This window comes from Callithrix jacchus, chromosome 20, assembly GCF_049354715.1.
Source record: "Callithrix jacchus isolate 240 chromosome 20, calJac240_pri, whole genome shotgun sequence".
NCBI classification, from domain to species: Eukaryota; Metazoa; Chordata; class Mammalia; order Primates; family Cebidae; genus Callithrix; species Callithrix jacchus.
The window spans coordinates 11,559,361-11,578,022 of NC_133521.1; the positions used below are offsets into that span (position 1 = coordinate 11,559,361).

The following is an 18,662-nucleotide window of genomic DNA, read 5'->3' on the forward strand; positions in this document are numbered from 1 at the left end:
CAAAATGTGATCTAAACGTGCAAACTCCTTAAGAACAGGAGCTTAATTTTTTGTATTCATGGATCTATTCCCAGTCCCTAGAACAAGGCTAGGAACACAGCAAATGCTCACTACATACATATCTGTTGAATGAATGAGTGATCTTCTATCCCCATTCCTTACAAATCTCAGAGGTCTCAATGTTCTGGATTATGCCTACCTTTTCAGCCTATTCTCCTGGGCTTCCTAAGCATATCATAATAGGCTTGGCCCATCCTAAAACCATTCTGAATTCTAGAACAAGCCATGCACTATGTTCTCTCAGATTCTCATGCTTTTCATTTCTATGGCCTATAATTATCTCTCTCTTTTCATGAACTCCCAATCATCTTCAATACTGGCTCCAGCTTTGCTGACTCTAGGATGTCATCCTTGATGAAGGGAAGGCCCCTCATGCTGACTTAGGGACCCCTTCCGAATGCTCCCATAGCACCCCATGCATTCCATTCTCCTGGTGCAGACCACTATGCATTATAATTTGTGTTCCCCTCCCCCAGGACTACGAATTATTTGAGGGAAGGAATTGCTTCTTGTATGCCTGCCTGACACACACTGTATGCTAATAAATGAAGAACTGTTGTGAGGAAATATTAACATAGGATGTACTTAGCACATAACAGGCATTCAGTAATACATTCCTGCCTATGCAAGCTATGTCTCACTATTCTGAGACTTCTACCAGAAACAGTTCTTAAAGAGAAGACAAAAGAAAAAATGAATGAACCACAAGTATTTTTAAGCTTACAAAAGAATTTATGAAACAATACTTCAACCAAAGTTAACACCATCAATAATTAGACAAAATGACATTTTGTGCCTCCTGATATGGTGCAATGAAGAGGACATAGTATCACTGCTGTATTCCTACCAAAATGTATAACTGGAATCTGATCTGGAGGAAACACCAGACAAATTCAATAAAGAATATTTTACAACATAAAGGGCCTGTATTAAAGAGTGTCACTGTTACAAAAGACTGCAAGAAAGCCTGAAGAACCATTACAGATTAATGGAGGCTAAAGAGCCATGAAAACTAAATGCAATGTGTGATTTCGTTTTCACTAAATGAAAACTAGTGACTGGATCTTGGACTATATGAATAAGATACTATAAATGATACTACTAGGACAACTGGCAAAATTCTAATGAAAACTGTAAGTTAGAGAAGAATATCATATAATTGTTCTGAAGTGTTTAGGGTTAAAGGGGCATGATTTCTGCAATACTCAAATGGTTTATAACAATTGTGTATGAAAGAATGTATGTTTATAAGTAAATACCTAAGTATGTGCACTATACGTATATGCAGGAGAGAGACTAGAAATGATAAAACAAATGAGTAAAAAGTTAAACAAAATAAGTAAAAAGTTAAAATCTGTGAATTCAGGTAAGGAATATACAGAAGTTCTTTGTACCACTTTTGCAATCTTTAAAGAGAAAGGTTCTATTATTCATATTAAATGATTTGCTAAAGTAGTACACACAAAAACTGGTAAAATCAATAGACAATCCTGTATTTCACTGTCTTAGTCCATTTGTGCTGCTACAATGAAATATCACAGACTGGGTAACTTATGAATAATATAAATTTATTTCTCAGAGTTTGGGAGACTGGGAAGTCCAAGATCAAGGTGTCAGCAGGTTTGGTGTTTAGTGAGGGCTGCTCTCTGTCTCCAAGATTGTGCCTTGTTGCTGCATCCTCTGCAGAAGAGGAATGCTATGTTCTCATATGGCAGAAGAGCAAGACAGTGTCTCTTCAATATCATGCCCTTTCAGAAGGGTGCTAATCCCATTCATGACAGCTCTGTCCTCATGACTTAATCATCTCCTAAAGGCCACATTTCTTAATACTGTTGCACTGGGGATTAAGTTTCAACATAAATTTTGGAGGGGATACCATCATTCAAACAATACCATTAGCCATTATAATTTCTTGAGTTTTGTTCCCAGGCTTTCAGATGATACCATTTTACTATATTTGGTATATAATTTACCAAAACTAAATTTCACCTGTTAACAATATGCTGTGGTTTGAATATGATTTGTTTGTCTCCACCAAAGTCATGTTAAAATTTAACCTGCAGTGTGGGGAGGTGGAGTCTAGTGGGAGGTGTCTGGGTTATGGGAGCAAATCCCACACGAATAGATTAATGCTCTCACTCTGTTAGTTCCCTTGAGAGCTGATTGTTAAAAATAAGCTGGCAACTCTTACTTCTCTCTCTTTTCCTTCCTCTCTTGGTATGTGATCTCCATATGCTGTGGCTCCCCTTAGCCTTCTGCCATGAGTGAAAGCAGCTTGAGGCTCTCACCAAAGGCAAATGCCAGTGCCCTGCCTCTTTTACAGCCTGCAGAACTGTGGGTCAAATAAACCACTTTTCTTTTTAAATTACCCACCCTGAGGTATAGCTTTATAGTAACACAAAACAAACTAAGAAAACATAGGTGCTGGGCAGTGACTGATGCTGAAAATAGAATTTTTAAAACCCATGGGAGGTGAAGCATGAAGAATTTCTTGCTTTAAATGATGTTCACATTTCAGATAGCATCTGAAACCATTATAGGAAATCAAATTTTGGAATGATAGTGAAGACTGTATCAGACTGTAGCCAAGTAACACAAATTATTTTACCTTAAGTAATGGAAAAAATCCAGTTTATTACAAAGAAAAAATATGTATATGTACATTAAATTATTTGAATATTTCAGAGAAATAATAATTTCTTTTGCTAAACTTCTTTATTAAAGTTTATTTTACCTTAGTTAAGAGCAATGTACAACTTCACTGAGATGCTAGCAATGTTGCCAACATACACATGGTTCTATTGTAGGTCTATGTAGGAGTTTTCATAGATTAGATGAGATTATAATTAATAAATATATAATAAAAATGATAAAACTTTGGACAGATGAAATGTTCTATTTGTATTTGTCGAGCACAGAAACGATGGATATCTCTATTTCATGGAGGAATCTGTGACAACAACAGAAATGTTCAGTTCTATTGTTTTATTTATTTGGGTAGAGACAGAATGTCACTCTGTTACCCAGACTGCAGGGCAGTGGTGCAGCCATAGCTCACTGCAGCCTTGAACTTCTGGGCTCATGTGATCCTCCTGCCTTGGGCTCCCAGAGTATTGGGATTACAGGTGTGAAACACTGTGCCTGGTCTGTGATTTTGTTTTAATGAGAGATTAAGCCTGGAATATGTGAAGAAAGAGTTAAAAGAAATATTCCAATTCTTATCAATAAAGTAAAAATTCTACAAAAAAAACAATCGTTTAAGAAAAATTAATGTAGATGAACAGAAAAAGCTAGAGCTTTTTACTCTACTTACATTTACTTTATAGAAACTTTTCCCCTCTTACAATAAAAAATGCTCTAGTAAACACTATACTTCCCATATATATATTTAAAAATATAGTTCTCTTCTCAAAATGTCAATTTGCATACTGCTTTTCAGCCGTGTGCTACAAGATTAGTGAAGTACACCTGCACAAGATTAATTGCTTTCTAAGAAGGCTTCATTTTTTTGGGCAGAAATGAAATAACTGTAACATATTATCAGTGGACATATCTGGGTAAGAGTAGCCTATGAATTCACATAGGCAAACTATTATAGTTTCAAAGGGAATCTCACATTTTGAGTTCTTTAAAGTTCAGATCTGCTTCAACACATCTTGGTATGCTAGTCTTGAAAAGGAGTCAAGGAAGTCAGCTAGTTTTAGCAAATAACTATTGGAGATATTGATTAAAGGTACTCTGTGCAAAAAATAATACTTATATGTTATAGTCCATTATATAATGAAACCATAAATAAAAAGTTTCTTGTACTAGATGACTACTTTAAGATTAAAATAAACATTAAAGTTTTTCCAGAAAGTTTTCCTTAAGATTTTACATATGAAGACTGTATATGTACTGTACTATGAATGAAAGACAGCCTTATTTCAGAACATTTCTAGTTGGCATCAATTACTGACCTGTCTGATATTCTTGGAGATAGGACCTGGAATAATACAGTCATCACTGTCAGAAGCTGATATGTCCTCTTCAACTGTTAAAAAATCAAAGAGTAACATTTACACAAGTTAAACCAGTTCTATTTATACCTTGTGAAATAAAGAGAAACAAGCACACACTGTAAGATAACCTTAAGAAACATGGTAATTATGTCTAGATCTTTTTAGTAACAAATTTGTTTATAGACATATTACATTTTAGGGAAAAGAAAGACTAAAAATTTCAAGGTTAATTTTGTAGAAGCAAAGGAAATGCCAATTAAAAAACACCTTATTGTAAAATTTAAGGAAAAATTTTTTAAAAGAGAAGCATAGGGTAATAGATGTTTTTTAATAGCCTGACCAATAATGTCATGTAAGTCAATGTTATTCTTATTAGTCAAAAGTTTTAAAATTTTTATTGCTTTATTGATATAAAACTGACACAAAATAAACTGCACACAAACTGCAAAATCTGACACACACACACACACACACAATATATATATATTTTAATTATTTTTAGAGACAGGGTCTTGCTATTCTACCCAGGCTGGGGTACGGTAGCTATTCACAGGCACCACATAGCACACTCCAAGCCTCAAAGTCCTGGGCTCAAGTAATCTTTCCCTCACAGCCTCCAAAGTAGCTGGGACTACAGGCATGCATCACTATGCCTGGCTAAAATTAGATGTTTTGCCATAAGTCTAATTCTGTGAAACCAACACCACAGTTAAGATAGTGAACATATCCATCACCTCCAAAAGTCTCCTTAGGTCCTTCTGTATTCTCTTCCCTTTTGCCCCTCCCTGTTCCTATTCTTACAGATTAGTTTGCTTTTACCGGATTTTAAAAAATACAGCAAGTGGTCATTTTGGCTGGGTTTCAATTTTTAAGTCAAGACCTCTACACTAATGCAGATGATAATACTGAACTCAAAGGGAATATAAAACTGTTTAAAACATAAATTGGGAACATGGTCAGCAACAACATTTGTATTCCATGTGGAGCTCCAGGTTGAAATAAGCAGAGATACAACAATTCCAACTAACTACAGCTAAGCAGACATAACTATATTCTATCATTTCTGTCAAGAAACAGGTATTGTGAAGTAGATCCTGCTATTAAATGAGCATGTTCTATGATGCATACTCTAACAGACAAAACAAAGCACAGAGTTAAGTAAATAATGTTAGTTTAAAAAAGGAAGTCACCTTCCGGTTCCAAGTCCTCTGTTATTTCTGTTTCATCTTCAGAAGATGCCAAGCTTTGTTCTGCAAGCTGACCTTCAGATAGTAAAGACACATCATCTTTTCCTTGCTGCATTTTCTCAGTATTCTCTTTTACCTCATCTACACTGCTTTCTTGTGAAACCTGAAGAAATAAATGCACACTGTTATATTTATTATTGCTTAGATCACATTTTATAGCATTCTTGCTGGAACATTTGAATAATAAAGCATATAAATTTGAGACTTAAATATACAGATATGTAATATGTATGAGACTGAGAAAACAACCACTTCAATTTGTACAGACAAATGACAATATATAGATAAATGGAAATCTGAATATGTACTAAGAATAAAAAATGTATTAATCTCAAAATGAATTTTACATTAAGACTTTAATTCACATATCCATATATTACCTGCCAATAGCAGTATAATTACAGCTATTACACTTGTCATATTTTTGACTTTTTGTTCCAAGGAAGTCATATATAAAAATAGGATAAAAAATTTGACTTCCTGAGTCATGTCAAAACTTATAAGACAAAGTCTTTAAGAACCAAATTAAACCTTCCAAAATAATTTTAACACAAATACATACCTTGGGAACATGTGAAACAGTTGGCACATTAATTTCTATTTCTGGTATATGCTCCACTTCTGGCAAAATTTCCTTCATATCTTCAGGAGGAGGAGAAGTCTCCTTATATTAATGTGAAAACATGTATGTATGTTATTTTTTATTTATTACTAAATCCCAAATCATTCTGACTATTCCATATATATTAATGAACTAATAAAAATTGGCAGCAAATATAATAGTAACTCATATGACACTGAATTTACTTAGTATATTTCGATAAAATGGTATTGATATTCTTTAAAATATAAATATATATTTAAAAACATATATAGGTAATTGAAGAACTGCAAGTTTAGTTCATTGAAGCACTGTCTACAATAGCAAAAAAAAAAAAAAAAATGAGAGCGATGCAAATGTCCAACAATAGGGAATTAAATAAAATATACTGCATCCAAATAATGATACAGATCTGTGTTTATTAACATTACAGAGAATACATAACATGGTGCTGAGTAAAAAAGCTATTTACAGAACAATATATATAGCTATATTATGTTTTGTTAAAATACAAACAAGGAATCCAACATATATCTGTGTGTATTTCCATGGGAAAAAGTATGAAAGAAAATTCATCAAAACAGTATCTCTGAGTTTTACATTTGGGAACATTAAATTTTATTTTCACTGTTTTTTTTTCTTCTTTGTATTTTCTAACATTTCTATGCCAATTATAAATTATTCATGTGATGTAAAAAATGCCATATGCTATCACAGGTATGTATTCCTTATGATCAATGTGATCTTTTTATTTCATCAAATATGAATTTATAGTTAAGTATTATTCCTGGGTTAATAAACTAATGTTTAGTTTTAAAATACAGCTTATGACTTTTACTATTTTTAAAAATAAACATGGCCAATATAGGAAATGTGAAAGATAAATATAAAAGAAATCAATATAAATCTAGTACTCAATGGTAATATCTATCAAACTTCTTAGATTTCTATTTCTGTAAAACTAATTTTTGATGGAAATAAAAATTTCAGTTGCATAGTGATAACTGTATGATATATATTCTGTTACATTAAAAAATTTAATATTATAAATATTTTCTCCTTATATGAAACTTGGAAAAACAATTTTAAATGACAAAAGAATATTATATTGATGGTTATACTATGGCTTAATGAACGATTTTAATACTGCTGGACATTTAGCTAGTTCACAATTTTTAGGTATTATGAGTAACATTGCAACAAACACCTCTATGTTTATGTCTTTTTAATGTTAGTGGTCATTTACTTAGGAATCAGGCTACGTATGTTCAAATCCCAGCTCTAATAGATTTGGCCATGAGCAAGTTACTTAACCTCTAAACATCACTTTCCCCATCTTTAAATGGGAATAATTCTAGTATGAATGACATGCGGTTGTTGTGAGGACTAAATGAGTCCAATGTACGTAAACCAAGTAATAAACACTCAATAAATACTAGTGATAAAACATCTACTGATTTATAACTACTGAATTCATTAATTATCACATATATATTCAATGCTCTGTATGTGCCAGTTATTATTTTAAGCTCTGGAGAGACAGAATATTTTGATATAGGATATAGTTACAAAGGTATGTACATATTTAAAAATCCATTGAGCTCTGTGCTTAAGATTTATGTCCTTTACTATATAACCTATATGCAAATTACAAAGAAGATATATTTTCTAAAAAGTGCATGTGAGAGAGAATGGTAATAATCTGAATACAGTATATATTTAAAGTACAGCTGACAGCTTTTGTGGATGACCTGGATGTAGGGTATGACAAAAAGAGGAGACAAAGGGATGCCTCCAAAATTTCATGCGCGTGCAATCAAGTGTCATTTACAGAGAATGGGAAACACTGAAAGAGGCAAAAATTTTGGGAGACAGTTAGTATAATCAGGAGTTTGGTTTTTGACATGTTAAGTTTAAATTCCTATTAAACATTCATTGCATATTAAATAGGTAGTAAGAAAATGAATATCAACTTCAGCAGTGAGGTCCAGACTAAAGATTATAAATATGAAAGTGTCAGCATATAGATGCTTTTTAAAGCTATGGGACTGTACAAGATCTCTTAATGCAGATATGGATTGAGAAGAGGTCTGAGGTTGACTGCAGAGGCACTTTGACATTTAGACATATGGTCAAGGAGTGTGAGAAGTATAACGGTAAAGTTGGAGGCAAGTTAGAAAGGCATGGTATCCCAGAGGCCAAGAGAAGCGAGGTCCGTATTCCACTGTGTCAAATGCTCCTGGGAGATTGAGAGGCACTGAGAACTGACTACCACATATGGCAGAAAGTCACTGTAACCTTAGTAAGAATAGTTTTAGGAGAATAAAAGCTTAACTGAAGTGAGTTCAAGAACCAACGTGAAGTGAAGAAGACAGAATTTAGAAAATGTTTTGATAATTTTTTTTTTAAAATAAATAGGAACAGAGGATTGGGGCAGAAGCTAGAGAGAGATAAGGGCCCACAAAAGGGTTTAGATAAAAAATGTGAACAGTTAACACTTATATATAGTGCCAAAACACAAAGCAATCATTTTAATGGGAAAAGACATATTTCATTCACCTGTTTCCATTTAAATCAGGTATGGAATAGTATACCTGTATCATTTATTTCAAATATTTGTCATGGAAAAAAATCAGTATTTTCAGTGTTTACTACTCACATCACTCTGATGCGGCATGATATCCACGAAAGACACCTTCTTATCTACTGGTGTTAAACGTCGTCTTGGTTTAGGTCTTGGTGCCTAAGACAAACCAACCAATATGTCAGACTGAGTATCATGACCATTAGATTTCAGATAAGATTTTAGCTTTTTTTTTTTTTTTTTTTTGGTGGGGGTGGCTTAGTTTAGTTTAGTTCTTAAGTTTTATATTCAAAATTTTACACTTGTAGAAAAATTAAAAGTCACAGTTACTCACTTCTAGTATGCTATCAGAGGATGCTGGAGGAAGTCTTTGAACAACTTCTGGCTCTTCTCTGTGTATGACATTTCTTAAGTCTTCAGTTGCTATTGATCCGCTTGGTGGAAGGTAAGCAAATTTCCATTTCAGTATCACATGGATGGTGCCAGCAGGATGCTTTTGATGGTCTGTTAACTCAAATATTCCTGTCAAATTACAACCATTTAAATTAATGCTAGGGTGAAGTTCTATTACCATAAGAATTACAGAAGAACAAAGAACTACCCCCCTACTTTAAGAGTCTCAAGGTCTACCAACCGAGCTAGCCAGGCGGTTGTACCCCGTACTTTAAAAATAATTTTGGCTTTTACTCAGAATTCAGATGGCTTAGAGAGTAAAATAAAGACAAAATGATCTATGACAGGTTCATCTCTCAAGTAAAACTTCCTCTAGAAGTTAAGGCCTCAAAGATAATGCTGATTCAAAGATGAGAAAATTAATTTATAAATATTTTAATTCACTGAAATTAAATTCAGAGATTTTTCAGAATTCTTAAGCCTTCCTTCAAGAAGGCTTATGGCTCAAGTATCAACCTCCATTTTGACCTGAAAGTTTTTGTAAGGTTTGTCTTTCAAGAAAAATATATTAATACTTTAAAAATTCAAATAATTTACACATCTAAAGGAATATTTATGTTACCATATAATTCTCTTATAATTTTAAATATACTTTATTGGGATTTGTTAAATGACTCCAAATTAATAGTAGCACAGGAAAAGTCCATAAAATAAACGGACCATCTACAACAAATAGCAGTAACAAAAGAAATGTGAATCTGTTACATTAAGTCTCAAATAGAAATAGTTGCACTAGATTTTTGGGTATGAAAAAAATCTCTGACTTAAAAGAAACACCTATATATCTTTTTTATTATTTTTTTAAATAGTCAGGGTCTCATGACATTGCCCAGGCTGCAGTGCAGTGATTATTCACAGATGCAATCATAGCATACTGGTGGTCTTGAACTCCTGGCCTCAAGCCATCTGCCTACTCAGCCTCTGGAGTAGCTGGGACTACAGGTACCCAGCTTAAACCTAAATTTCAAGCATTAACTTTTGCTTAAGGATATCCTTTACTTTGCTTTCAAGTGTTGATACTCCTTTTAATGGCTGGCTGGAAAAAAAAACAACTCCCAAAACTCTAGACTTGAGGTAGGATAAAAGGATATAGGTAGAACATAAGGAGGTGATAAACCTCTATTACAGGCATAGTCAGACTTCCAGAACGGCTAAGTAAAAACCTCAGGAAATCTGCTCTTAAAAAATGATGATAAAACTGGATAAAATGGTCAAAAATAACCATTTAAGGACTCTGGAAATTGATCAAAGATATTGGATAAATGGAGAAGCATTTACTCAAGAAAATCCACTGCACCTCAGTAAGAACAGTAGGAAACTATGGGACTGCTCTCATCCTCCCCTTTCTCCCCCAGTCCCATTTTGCAGAAGTTATGCCAGGCTAGGATAGACTAGGAGGACTGGGAGCCTCTGTTGTAGGGGGCTGACTATGTGTGGAACAAAATATAGATAATTTCATGCCCAGAGGCATTGTTAAAAACAACAGCAACCTCAGTGGCAAACAATCAGAGAAGGTCAATATCACAGACAGCCTAAGGTCTCAATAATGGTTGCAGCAAGCCAAAAGACCAGAAGGCCAACCAACAATTTAAAAGGGAGATCCAAGGAATAAGATATCAAAATTGGGTGTTGGTCAGGTGGGGTGGCTCACGCCTGTAATCCCAGGACTTTGGGAGGCCAAGGGGGGGGTGGATCACTTGAGGTCAGGAGTTCAAGACCAGTTTGGCCAACATGGTGAAACCTTGTCTCTACTAAGGATACAAAAAGTAGCCAGGTGTGGTGGTGGGTACCTGCAATCCCAGCTGCTTGGGAGGCTAAGGCAGGAGAACTGCTTGAACCTGAAAGGAGGAGGAGGTTGCAGTGAGCCCAGATGGCGCCACTGCACTCCAGCCTGGGCTACAGAGCAAGACTCCATTTAAAAAAAAAAAAAAAGAAAAGAAAAAGTGGGCCTCAACAGGATGGAAGGCTATGTGTATGCACAAAACTGTGTAAATGCTCAGGAGAAATCAAAGAGGACCTTGGTAAGCTATCTGTCTCTGGCTGAATGAGAGGTCTAGTCAATTCAGAAAGTAAAAGTTGAGGTAGGCTTGTAGACTGAACTTTGATATGAATGCATCCTCCATGCCACACACTGACACACAGGCAAAGGGTGGAAACCTACTGGCTCAAGGTGTTTAAGCACACCTTTGAACACTCACTGGCTAACCACTAAGCTATGCTGACCTGTGGTTAAAATGGAAACAAAAGAAAAGAAACAAAACTTAGCAGAGACATCAGTGGCTATTCACAGTAGGGGAAACAGATTCTACAGAATTAGTGCAGGCAAGTTACCAAACAAACAAAAATAGCAACAATAACCACCTAGGAAATGACGTTACAATATATTATCCAAAATGTCCATTTCCACTCATGAGACATGCCAAGAAATAGGAAAATGTACTGCATACGGAGAAAAAAATCCTATCAATAGACATTTTTTGAGAATGACCACATTAGATTTGGCAAAGTTCTCAAAGCAGCTATTAACCATATGTTCAAAGAACTAAAAGAAAGCATGTTTAAAGAATTAAAAGGAAAGTATAATGATAACGTTTTATCAAAATGAGAATATAGTAAGAGATTATAATGCGTGGGTGCAGTAGCACATGCCTGTAGTTCTAGCTGCTCAGGAGGCTGAGGCAGGAGAATCACTTTAGCCTAGGAGTTGAAGTCCAGCCTGGGCAACATATCAAGACCCCTAATTATGGAGTTGAAAAGTATAATTATTGCAATGAAAACATTCAATAGAGGGTTCAGTAGGAAATCTGAACTTATAGAAGAAAGAACAAAAATGAACACAGCCTCAGAAACCTGTGGGGAAACCATCAAATATACCAACCTATGGTACGGGTACTGGAAGTTCAAGAAGGTGAAGAAAAAAGGGGCAGAAAAGAATAACTGAAAAAATAATGGCAGTAAACTCCCTAAATGTGGTATGTAACATTACACTACACAAACAGGAAGCTCACCAAATTCCAAATAGGATAAATGCAAAGGGATCCACATCTAGACACATAAGTAGAACTGCTGGAAGCCAAAACAAATAGAAAGCTTGGAAAACAGCATCAAGTAAGAGAGAACCTCAATAAAATAAATAACTGATTTATTATCTGAAACAATGGATCCCAGAAGTAAGGGTCTGATATTCTCAAAGTGTAGAAAGTTAAAAAGTGAACTAAACTAAACTGTTGACCAAAAATATTATATACAGTAAGGCTAACCTTCAAAAAACAAAAGCAAAATAAAAATTCCCAGAAAACAGAATCCTCCTAGATTGAGAGAATTCACTGCCAGGAGACACCTAACTTACAAGACATATCACAGGAAGTACTTCAGGCTGCAGGAAAGAGACACCAAGTGGGTAACTCAAATCCACACAAAGGAATGGAGATGAATAAACGTAATTACAGAGGTAATTATAAAACATAGTATAAATACATATTTTCTCTTTTCTTCTCTTATTTAAAAGATAATTGCATACAACAATAATTATAAAATTATATTGTTGGGCTCATAACATAGCAAGTACAATGGTGATAGCGCAAAGGACAAGAAGGCAGTGGAGTTGTTATATTGGAGTAAGAAACTGTATCAGACAGTAACTCAAATCTACAGGAAGAAATAAAGAATATCAGAAATGGCAAATACGTAGGTAAATATCAAAGTCTTTTATAATTACATATTTTCTCCCTTCTCTTAACTTCTTTAAAGAATAGAAGATTTTATAAAAAAATAATTACAACATTGTATTGTTGGGTATATAAAATATAGAGAGGCATACTATATACATATATATATATGATAATGGCAAAAAGAAGATGAGAGTGAAATTGTATTGTATTTTCTATATTTTTATTGAATTAAATATTTAATATAAATATCTTAAGTATTTAATTCCATTAAGTTAGTATTAATTTTAAGTAGACTGGGATAAAATGTACATTGTGATCCTTAGAGCTACTAGTAAGAAAATAATTTTTAAATATAGTAATATAGCTCCAAAGTTTAAAGACTGAGAGGAGGTTAGGATGATTACTTACAAACAAATCATATCCATAACACTAATTTGTTATGTTTTGTTTTACAATTTTATAGATTCAAGAACACGGACTTACCTGAGATACACTTGTCATGTGCCAATGAAATCAGAGGCACATCAACTTTTCCTATGTAAATATTCTCCTGGGTATCACTATCATCAAAAACATAAAAACTCAGAGACTCTGACTTAAGGTATTGATCCAAATCCATATTCATTGGCACTGGGAAATACATATGATCATCAAACTGTGGATCACTGCTACTGGGAATGATGGCTGTATCATGGTCTGCAAAATCAAAAAACTTGTACACAACGTATGGGTGTGGCTGCAGGTGGCTTGCTCGGGACTGCAGGTGGTTGCAACATCTTATTGTAATGTGAAGTTCATTTAGGTTGCCATCTGTGGAATCTGTAGAACTGAGCTGAGTAGTTTTGGGTGCTTGCTGACTTAACTGGAAAAACATACATATTTATATTATAGAAATAATGCAGTTAAAAGATAAACAGCGGCTGCCAACCCCCAAATAAGATAATTTTGTCAATGACAAAAGCTGCATATTTTCACTTCATAATTTCTCAGTAAAATAATCTTTGATTCTTATTGAAAATCAATATTCCCTAGAACATGTATGAATACATGATCCTGTGGTATTAGCAAGAAACCTTTGTTTGATAACGAAAGACTCTAGTTATCAAACTATAGAGCAATGGGTCCACAGACGAATGTCCTAACTAAAAGACATTCACCCGCCCGCCCAGAGTAATGATTCTGTTATATTGGGTTGGCCCTCATCCGGAACTGTTAGGATTTGAGGAAGTAGATACCTGAGGCCAAATTAGCTAGTATAACAAAGTCCAACTGTTATAAGAAAAAGAGAACAGAGTCAGAGATAAACCTTGAAGGGATAAAGAGCTAGGACTGGGAGGATACTTCAGGAGAGAGATGAACAACGAGTTATTAGGTAGAACCGGAAACTACTCAATGGTTCCTTTGGAACTATTACTGAGATGGATGGCACAAGGTATTTTATAAAGCAATTGTGCTGTTAAATCTTCCATGGCTGATGAGATCTGGAACAAAGAAAATGCTAGTGCTTCTGTGCTTTGTTTGGTTCAGTGCTGGAGAATTCTCTACTTATCTTAAGGCATCCCTCTGTGTTTCTGAATCTGGATTGAGCATGTGGGACCCTGACTCCATGAGAAGTTTATTGGAGGAGGAAAAAATTAAGCTGTCATCATTATCTCCTTAGTGAAGAAATCTGATGTGTGGAGAGGAGAAACCAAAGAAGGGAATCACAATATTGCTTTCCCAGGGGTAGTGTGCTCTCAGCCATAGAAGACTAAGTGAAATGACTGAAAAAGTACCTCCACTTCTCTCCTTCAATCTATCCACCAGAGGTGAAATTCCACCAGGAAACAACATATTCAAGTCAGAATCCAGGAGTCTAAAAAGCTTTAAACTACAAAACCAAACAGTGTGGTGTCCTTAGTTCTAATTCCCATCTCCATAAAAGCATTTCCCAAAGTATGTTGTAAGGAATACTGGCCAAAAAGATGGTGTCTGAAAGCAGTTGCACTCTTTGTTAAGTTTGGGAATCAGTGTGTTATTAGTCATGCTTCTTTAACTGAAAGTCATAGAAATGAATTATACTTAGGAAAAACAACAAAAAAAGGACTTTAAAGCAACAGAATATTTCATGGAATATATAGTAGAAATGTGGTTGGGCCTTCAGAAGGTAGTGGCCTAGAAAACCAGCAGAATGTCCTCTCCATCTGGTCTCCATTTTTTTCTGTATGTTCGTTCGTTAGTCTCTTTCTTCAGACCCAATGTCTTACCTTCGCTGTTTAACATGGCAGACAATGGCTGCCCATAGCCCCCAGTTTTAAGTGTTCCAGGTATGTCTTGCTTTCTTTTGATCTCGGAGGGCAGAATCTGATTGGTTCAACTGAGGTCAAGCGGATATTCCCAAATCATTAGTTATAATTGCGTGGGGAGTGAAAGAAAATGGGATCTGCTAACATAAACCCGGCCACTGGGAGCCCAGCCCCACAGATTGGAGGTGAGAGAGCTCCCAAAGAAAAAGAGGTAAGATAATTATGACTTGAGCAGACATACCAAATGTTTCTACTATATCCTATCCCTCTGTTACTCAATGTCCATAGTCTATTAAGATTCGTGTTATATATGAGAACTCCTAAAGTCAAGAATCCTATTTAACCTTGCTCAATTCAGGGTTTTCTGCATTTATTAGATCATGGAATTAATTTGAAAATATTGTAATTGAGACTCCATGAAACATTGTTTGGGAAATGCTTCCCTCAGGAATTGCATTTAAATTCTCAGTTCTCAGAAAGAAAATATTAATTTTGTATTCTACTTTGCACTTCAGAAACCTAACATGAAGAAATAATTTGAAAGGACAATAACTGATAGTCTAATAATAGCTGTTTATTTCCTTAACAGTAGAAATTGTTAACAAAAGTCTCTTGATGTGTGACGACAGTATTATGATTATTAATTTTTCAAAAGTGTCCTCAGTAGCACAAGGGAGTTTGTTTGTATTGATGGAACCGTTCTGTATTTTGGATGTGGTGGTAGTTATATGAATCTATACATGTGATAAAACTGCAAAGAATAACTACATACATACATGCACACACACACACACACACACACACACACACAAATGAGTGCATGTATAACTGATGAAATCTGAGTAACATATGTAGCCTAGTTCATAGTACTGTACCAGTATCAATTTCTCAATTTTGAAATTATACTATAGTTATGTAAGCTGTTACAATTAGGAGAAACTGGGTGAAGGTTACAGGGCACCTCTTTGTACTATTTTTAACCACTTCCTGTGAGTTTATGATTACTTCAAAATAAAAAGTTAAAAAAAGCCACTTGATGGCTGCGAAAGAAAATGATTTCAGTTCAAAGCATGACATATAAATAAATATTATAAAACTTCTATGTTATAAAAGGGTCTTAAAGCCAAACAAGCTTACCGACTGCATATGCTCTGGCCCCTTAAAATCTGATGTTATATATCCCAAAGCCTTTGCCCGTTCTCGATAAAGTCGAATTGCTTGATCCATGGGAACTCTTAATCGGAACCAGTATTCCACTGTACCAAAATTTAGGATGTCTCCTTTAGTTCCTGCAAATCAATCCATAACCCAAGGTTAAAATCGCTTCACACATTACAATATATCCCAGTAAAAAATACATCAATGGCATTATGCATTAAAACTATACATGTTACACTGAGTAAAATAACGACTTGCACAAATAATGTGAGATTGGCAAAAAACAGATGAAGAAAACAGTTACTTCTGAAGTATTCGTTTCATTGTATGTTAAATATTATTAAAGAACTACATCAAACTATATTTGAGATACTGTAATTTATACTATTTCATTCCTTCTGAAATATATTTTAAAAATCTAGGCTGAGCGCAGTGGCTCACACCTGTAATCCCAGCACTTTGGGAGGCCGAGGCAGGTGGATCACAAGGTCAGGAGATCGAGACCATCCTGGCCAAAATGGTGAAACCCTGTCTCTAGTAAAAATACAAAATTATCTGGGTGTGGTGGCACGCGCCTATAGTCCCAGCTACTCTGGAGGCTGAGGCAGAATTGCTTGAACCTGGGAGGTGGAGGGTGCAGTGAGCTGAGATCGGGCCATTGCACTCTACCCTGGCGACAGAGCAAGCCTCCATCTCAAAAAAACAAAAATCTAAACATTGAATTACATATTCCACAGATTTTTTTTGATGGGATAGTATAATACTTTTTAAAAAACAAGTTGCACTCAATGTTGTCTGACATTTACAATATTAAACCTCAAAATTATAAATATGACATTCCACATTCTAATTCAAGTTTCAAGACATATCTGGCACCATCCCATTTCTATACTCTATCACAAGCATAGGAGAAAATACAGCTATGCAAAATACATGCTCATGCAGTATATCCTTGCATGATATTTGCCCTGCACACCCTTGGAACTCCTCTCAACTCAGGCAGCTCTTCATGTCTCTTCTGTGGGGAGGACTTCCTGTATGGCTCCCAGGAGAGTAGGGCCCCATGTCTCCTTCACGGAGGTTGTATGGCCTTGTTAGGGCACTAACTTCTCTGGCCTTTTTGTTCACCAGTCTATTTTTCTATCGATATATGAACCAAATTAGTAATTCAAACACCCAAAGATTATACATTGTACTTACCAACCAAACTTGCTGTACCAAATATTCGGCCACTTTTTTCAAGAATTTCATGAAATTTTAATTGACATGCTGCAATTGTTTCATATTCTGTGCTATAAGCTTGGTGGACCTCGAGGGTGATAGTATTCTTCTGAATATATTGCAAAAACAAGTCATTAACATGAACAAGATATTGAGAAGTGAAGTTGTATTCGGGATGAAGGCCTCGCACTACAGGCGTTATCTGTAGTTCAAAATCATAGAAAGCATAGGTACAGAAAGTGACAGGCTCTTTATCTCCAGATGCCTGTAAAACTTCAGAAGAAAAGGTTACTTTGTTGATATGGATTTCAAAAAGATTTTCGCCTCGTTCTAAGTGGATGGTTTCATCAAATTCATCAACAGAGTCATCTGGCATGATTTCTGGTTTAAATTTGTACTGCTTGGTGCCATAGGCAATATCCTTTAATTGGGCTGCAAGAGAAGACAGTTTAGAGATTTCAAAATATTGACATAAGAAAATGAAAACTGGCTTTTGAAGTGGTAGGAAGTCTGAGTACTTCTGGTGAATAGTCTCAATTTAAAATTCTATCACTACACTGTTTTTCTGTAAATAATGCTTTATCGTGTAAAAATGTATCATTTCTGTTTTGATGTCACTTACTAGGCAACAACAAAATTGTAACCTAATACAGCCTAAGCTAGGAAAAAGGGGAGAAAAATATCAAAAGAAAAAAGACCTCTGAATGAACAGCTGAGGTAACTACTTGGATTTCACCTGCTTCCCTGTCTCTGCGCCACCCACTGCCTTCTTTCCTATAAAGGCAGTCTCTCTTTCCGCCGCCTCCTTCCCTTTAACTTACTGAGCCTTGTGCTTTTCTTCTCATAGGGTGATGGATATGTTAATTATCCTGATCATGATGCTGGTTTCATGGCTGTATACACAGGCCAACCAAATCTCACCAACGTGGATATCTGCCTTACTTTTCTGTGGAATTGCTCCAGAGAAAGCCACCGACAATCAATGAATGGCTAGATGCAATGAACACTGGTCCCTGCATTACCTGATTTCTTTGCTGCATTTGCTACTGATGACAGCTTTCCCACTGGTGAACTTCTGTCCTACCTGGGCTTCCATGTCGTCATCTTCTCTGCTTCTCCTCCTGTCCTTCTCATTCTTTTCGGATTTCTCTGCTAGTTTTCTGGGCTTCTGTTTTTAATTATTTTCTTAGTCTACATATTCTCATGAGTGATCTCATCAACTTTTATGACTTCTGTCATTATCAGTACTCTAAAGGCTTCCATATTGCTATTTTAAATTCATATTTATCTTCTCAACTCCATTCCTATATTTCTAATGTTTTGCTTACCCCTCTATCTATCTAGATATCCCACAGGCATATCCCACTCAACATGTCTGAAA

General features: G+C 35.2%; 1 protein-coding gene across 14 annotated transcripts in view; it reads right to left on the reverse strand.

Annotated features, from left to right (window-relative positions):
• The window catches only part of RPGRIP1L (RPGRIP1 like), a 125,363-nt gene that overhangs the window by 58,720 nt on the left and 47,981 nt on the right, over positions 1 to 18,662 (reverse strand). For 10 of the 14 annotated variants that reach the window (XR_004737482.3, XM_078358133.1, XM_078358129.1 and 7 more), the window contains 8 exons: positions 17,261 to 17,713; positions 16,040 to 16,191; positions 13,101 to 13,479; positions 8,828 to 9,015; positions 8,569 to 8,652; positions 5,871 to 5,972; positions 5,252 to 5,411; positions 4,020 to 4,093 (listed from right to left, as the gene is read on the reverse strand). Coding sequence is in view for 13 of the 14 variants with exons in the window: in XM_078358133.1 (XP_078214259.1) it covers positions 4,020 to 4,093; positions 5,252 to 5,411; positions 5,871 to 5,972; positions 8,569 to 8,652; positions 8,828 to 9,015; positions 13,101 to 13,479; positions 16,040 to 16,191; positions 17,261 to 17,713 (1,592 nt within the window). In the remaining variant the exon portion in view is untranslated. Of the gene's footprint in view, positions 1 to 2,674; positions 3,237 to 4,019; positions 4,094 to 5,251; positions 5,412 to 5,870; positions 5,973 to 8,568; positions 8,653 to 8,827; positions 9,016 to 13,100; positions 13,480 to 16,039; positions 16,192 to 17,260; positions 17,714 to 18,662 lie in introns of those variants that run through there. The other 4 variants (XM_035282679.3, XM_078358134.1, XM_035282680.3 and 1 more) reach the window with 2 other exon arrangements.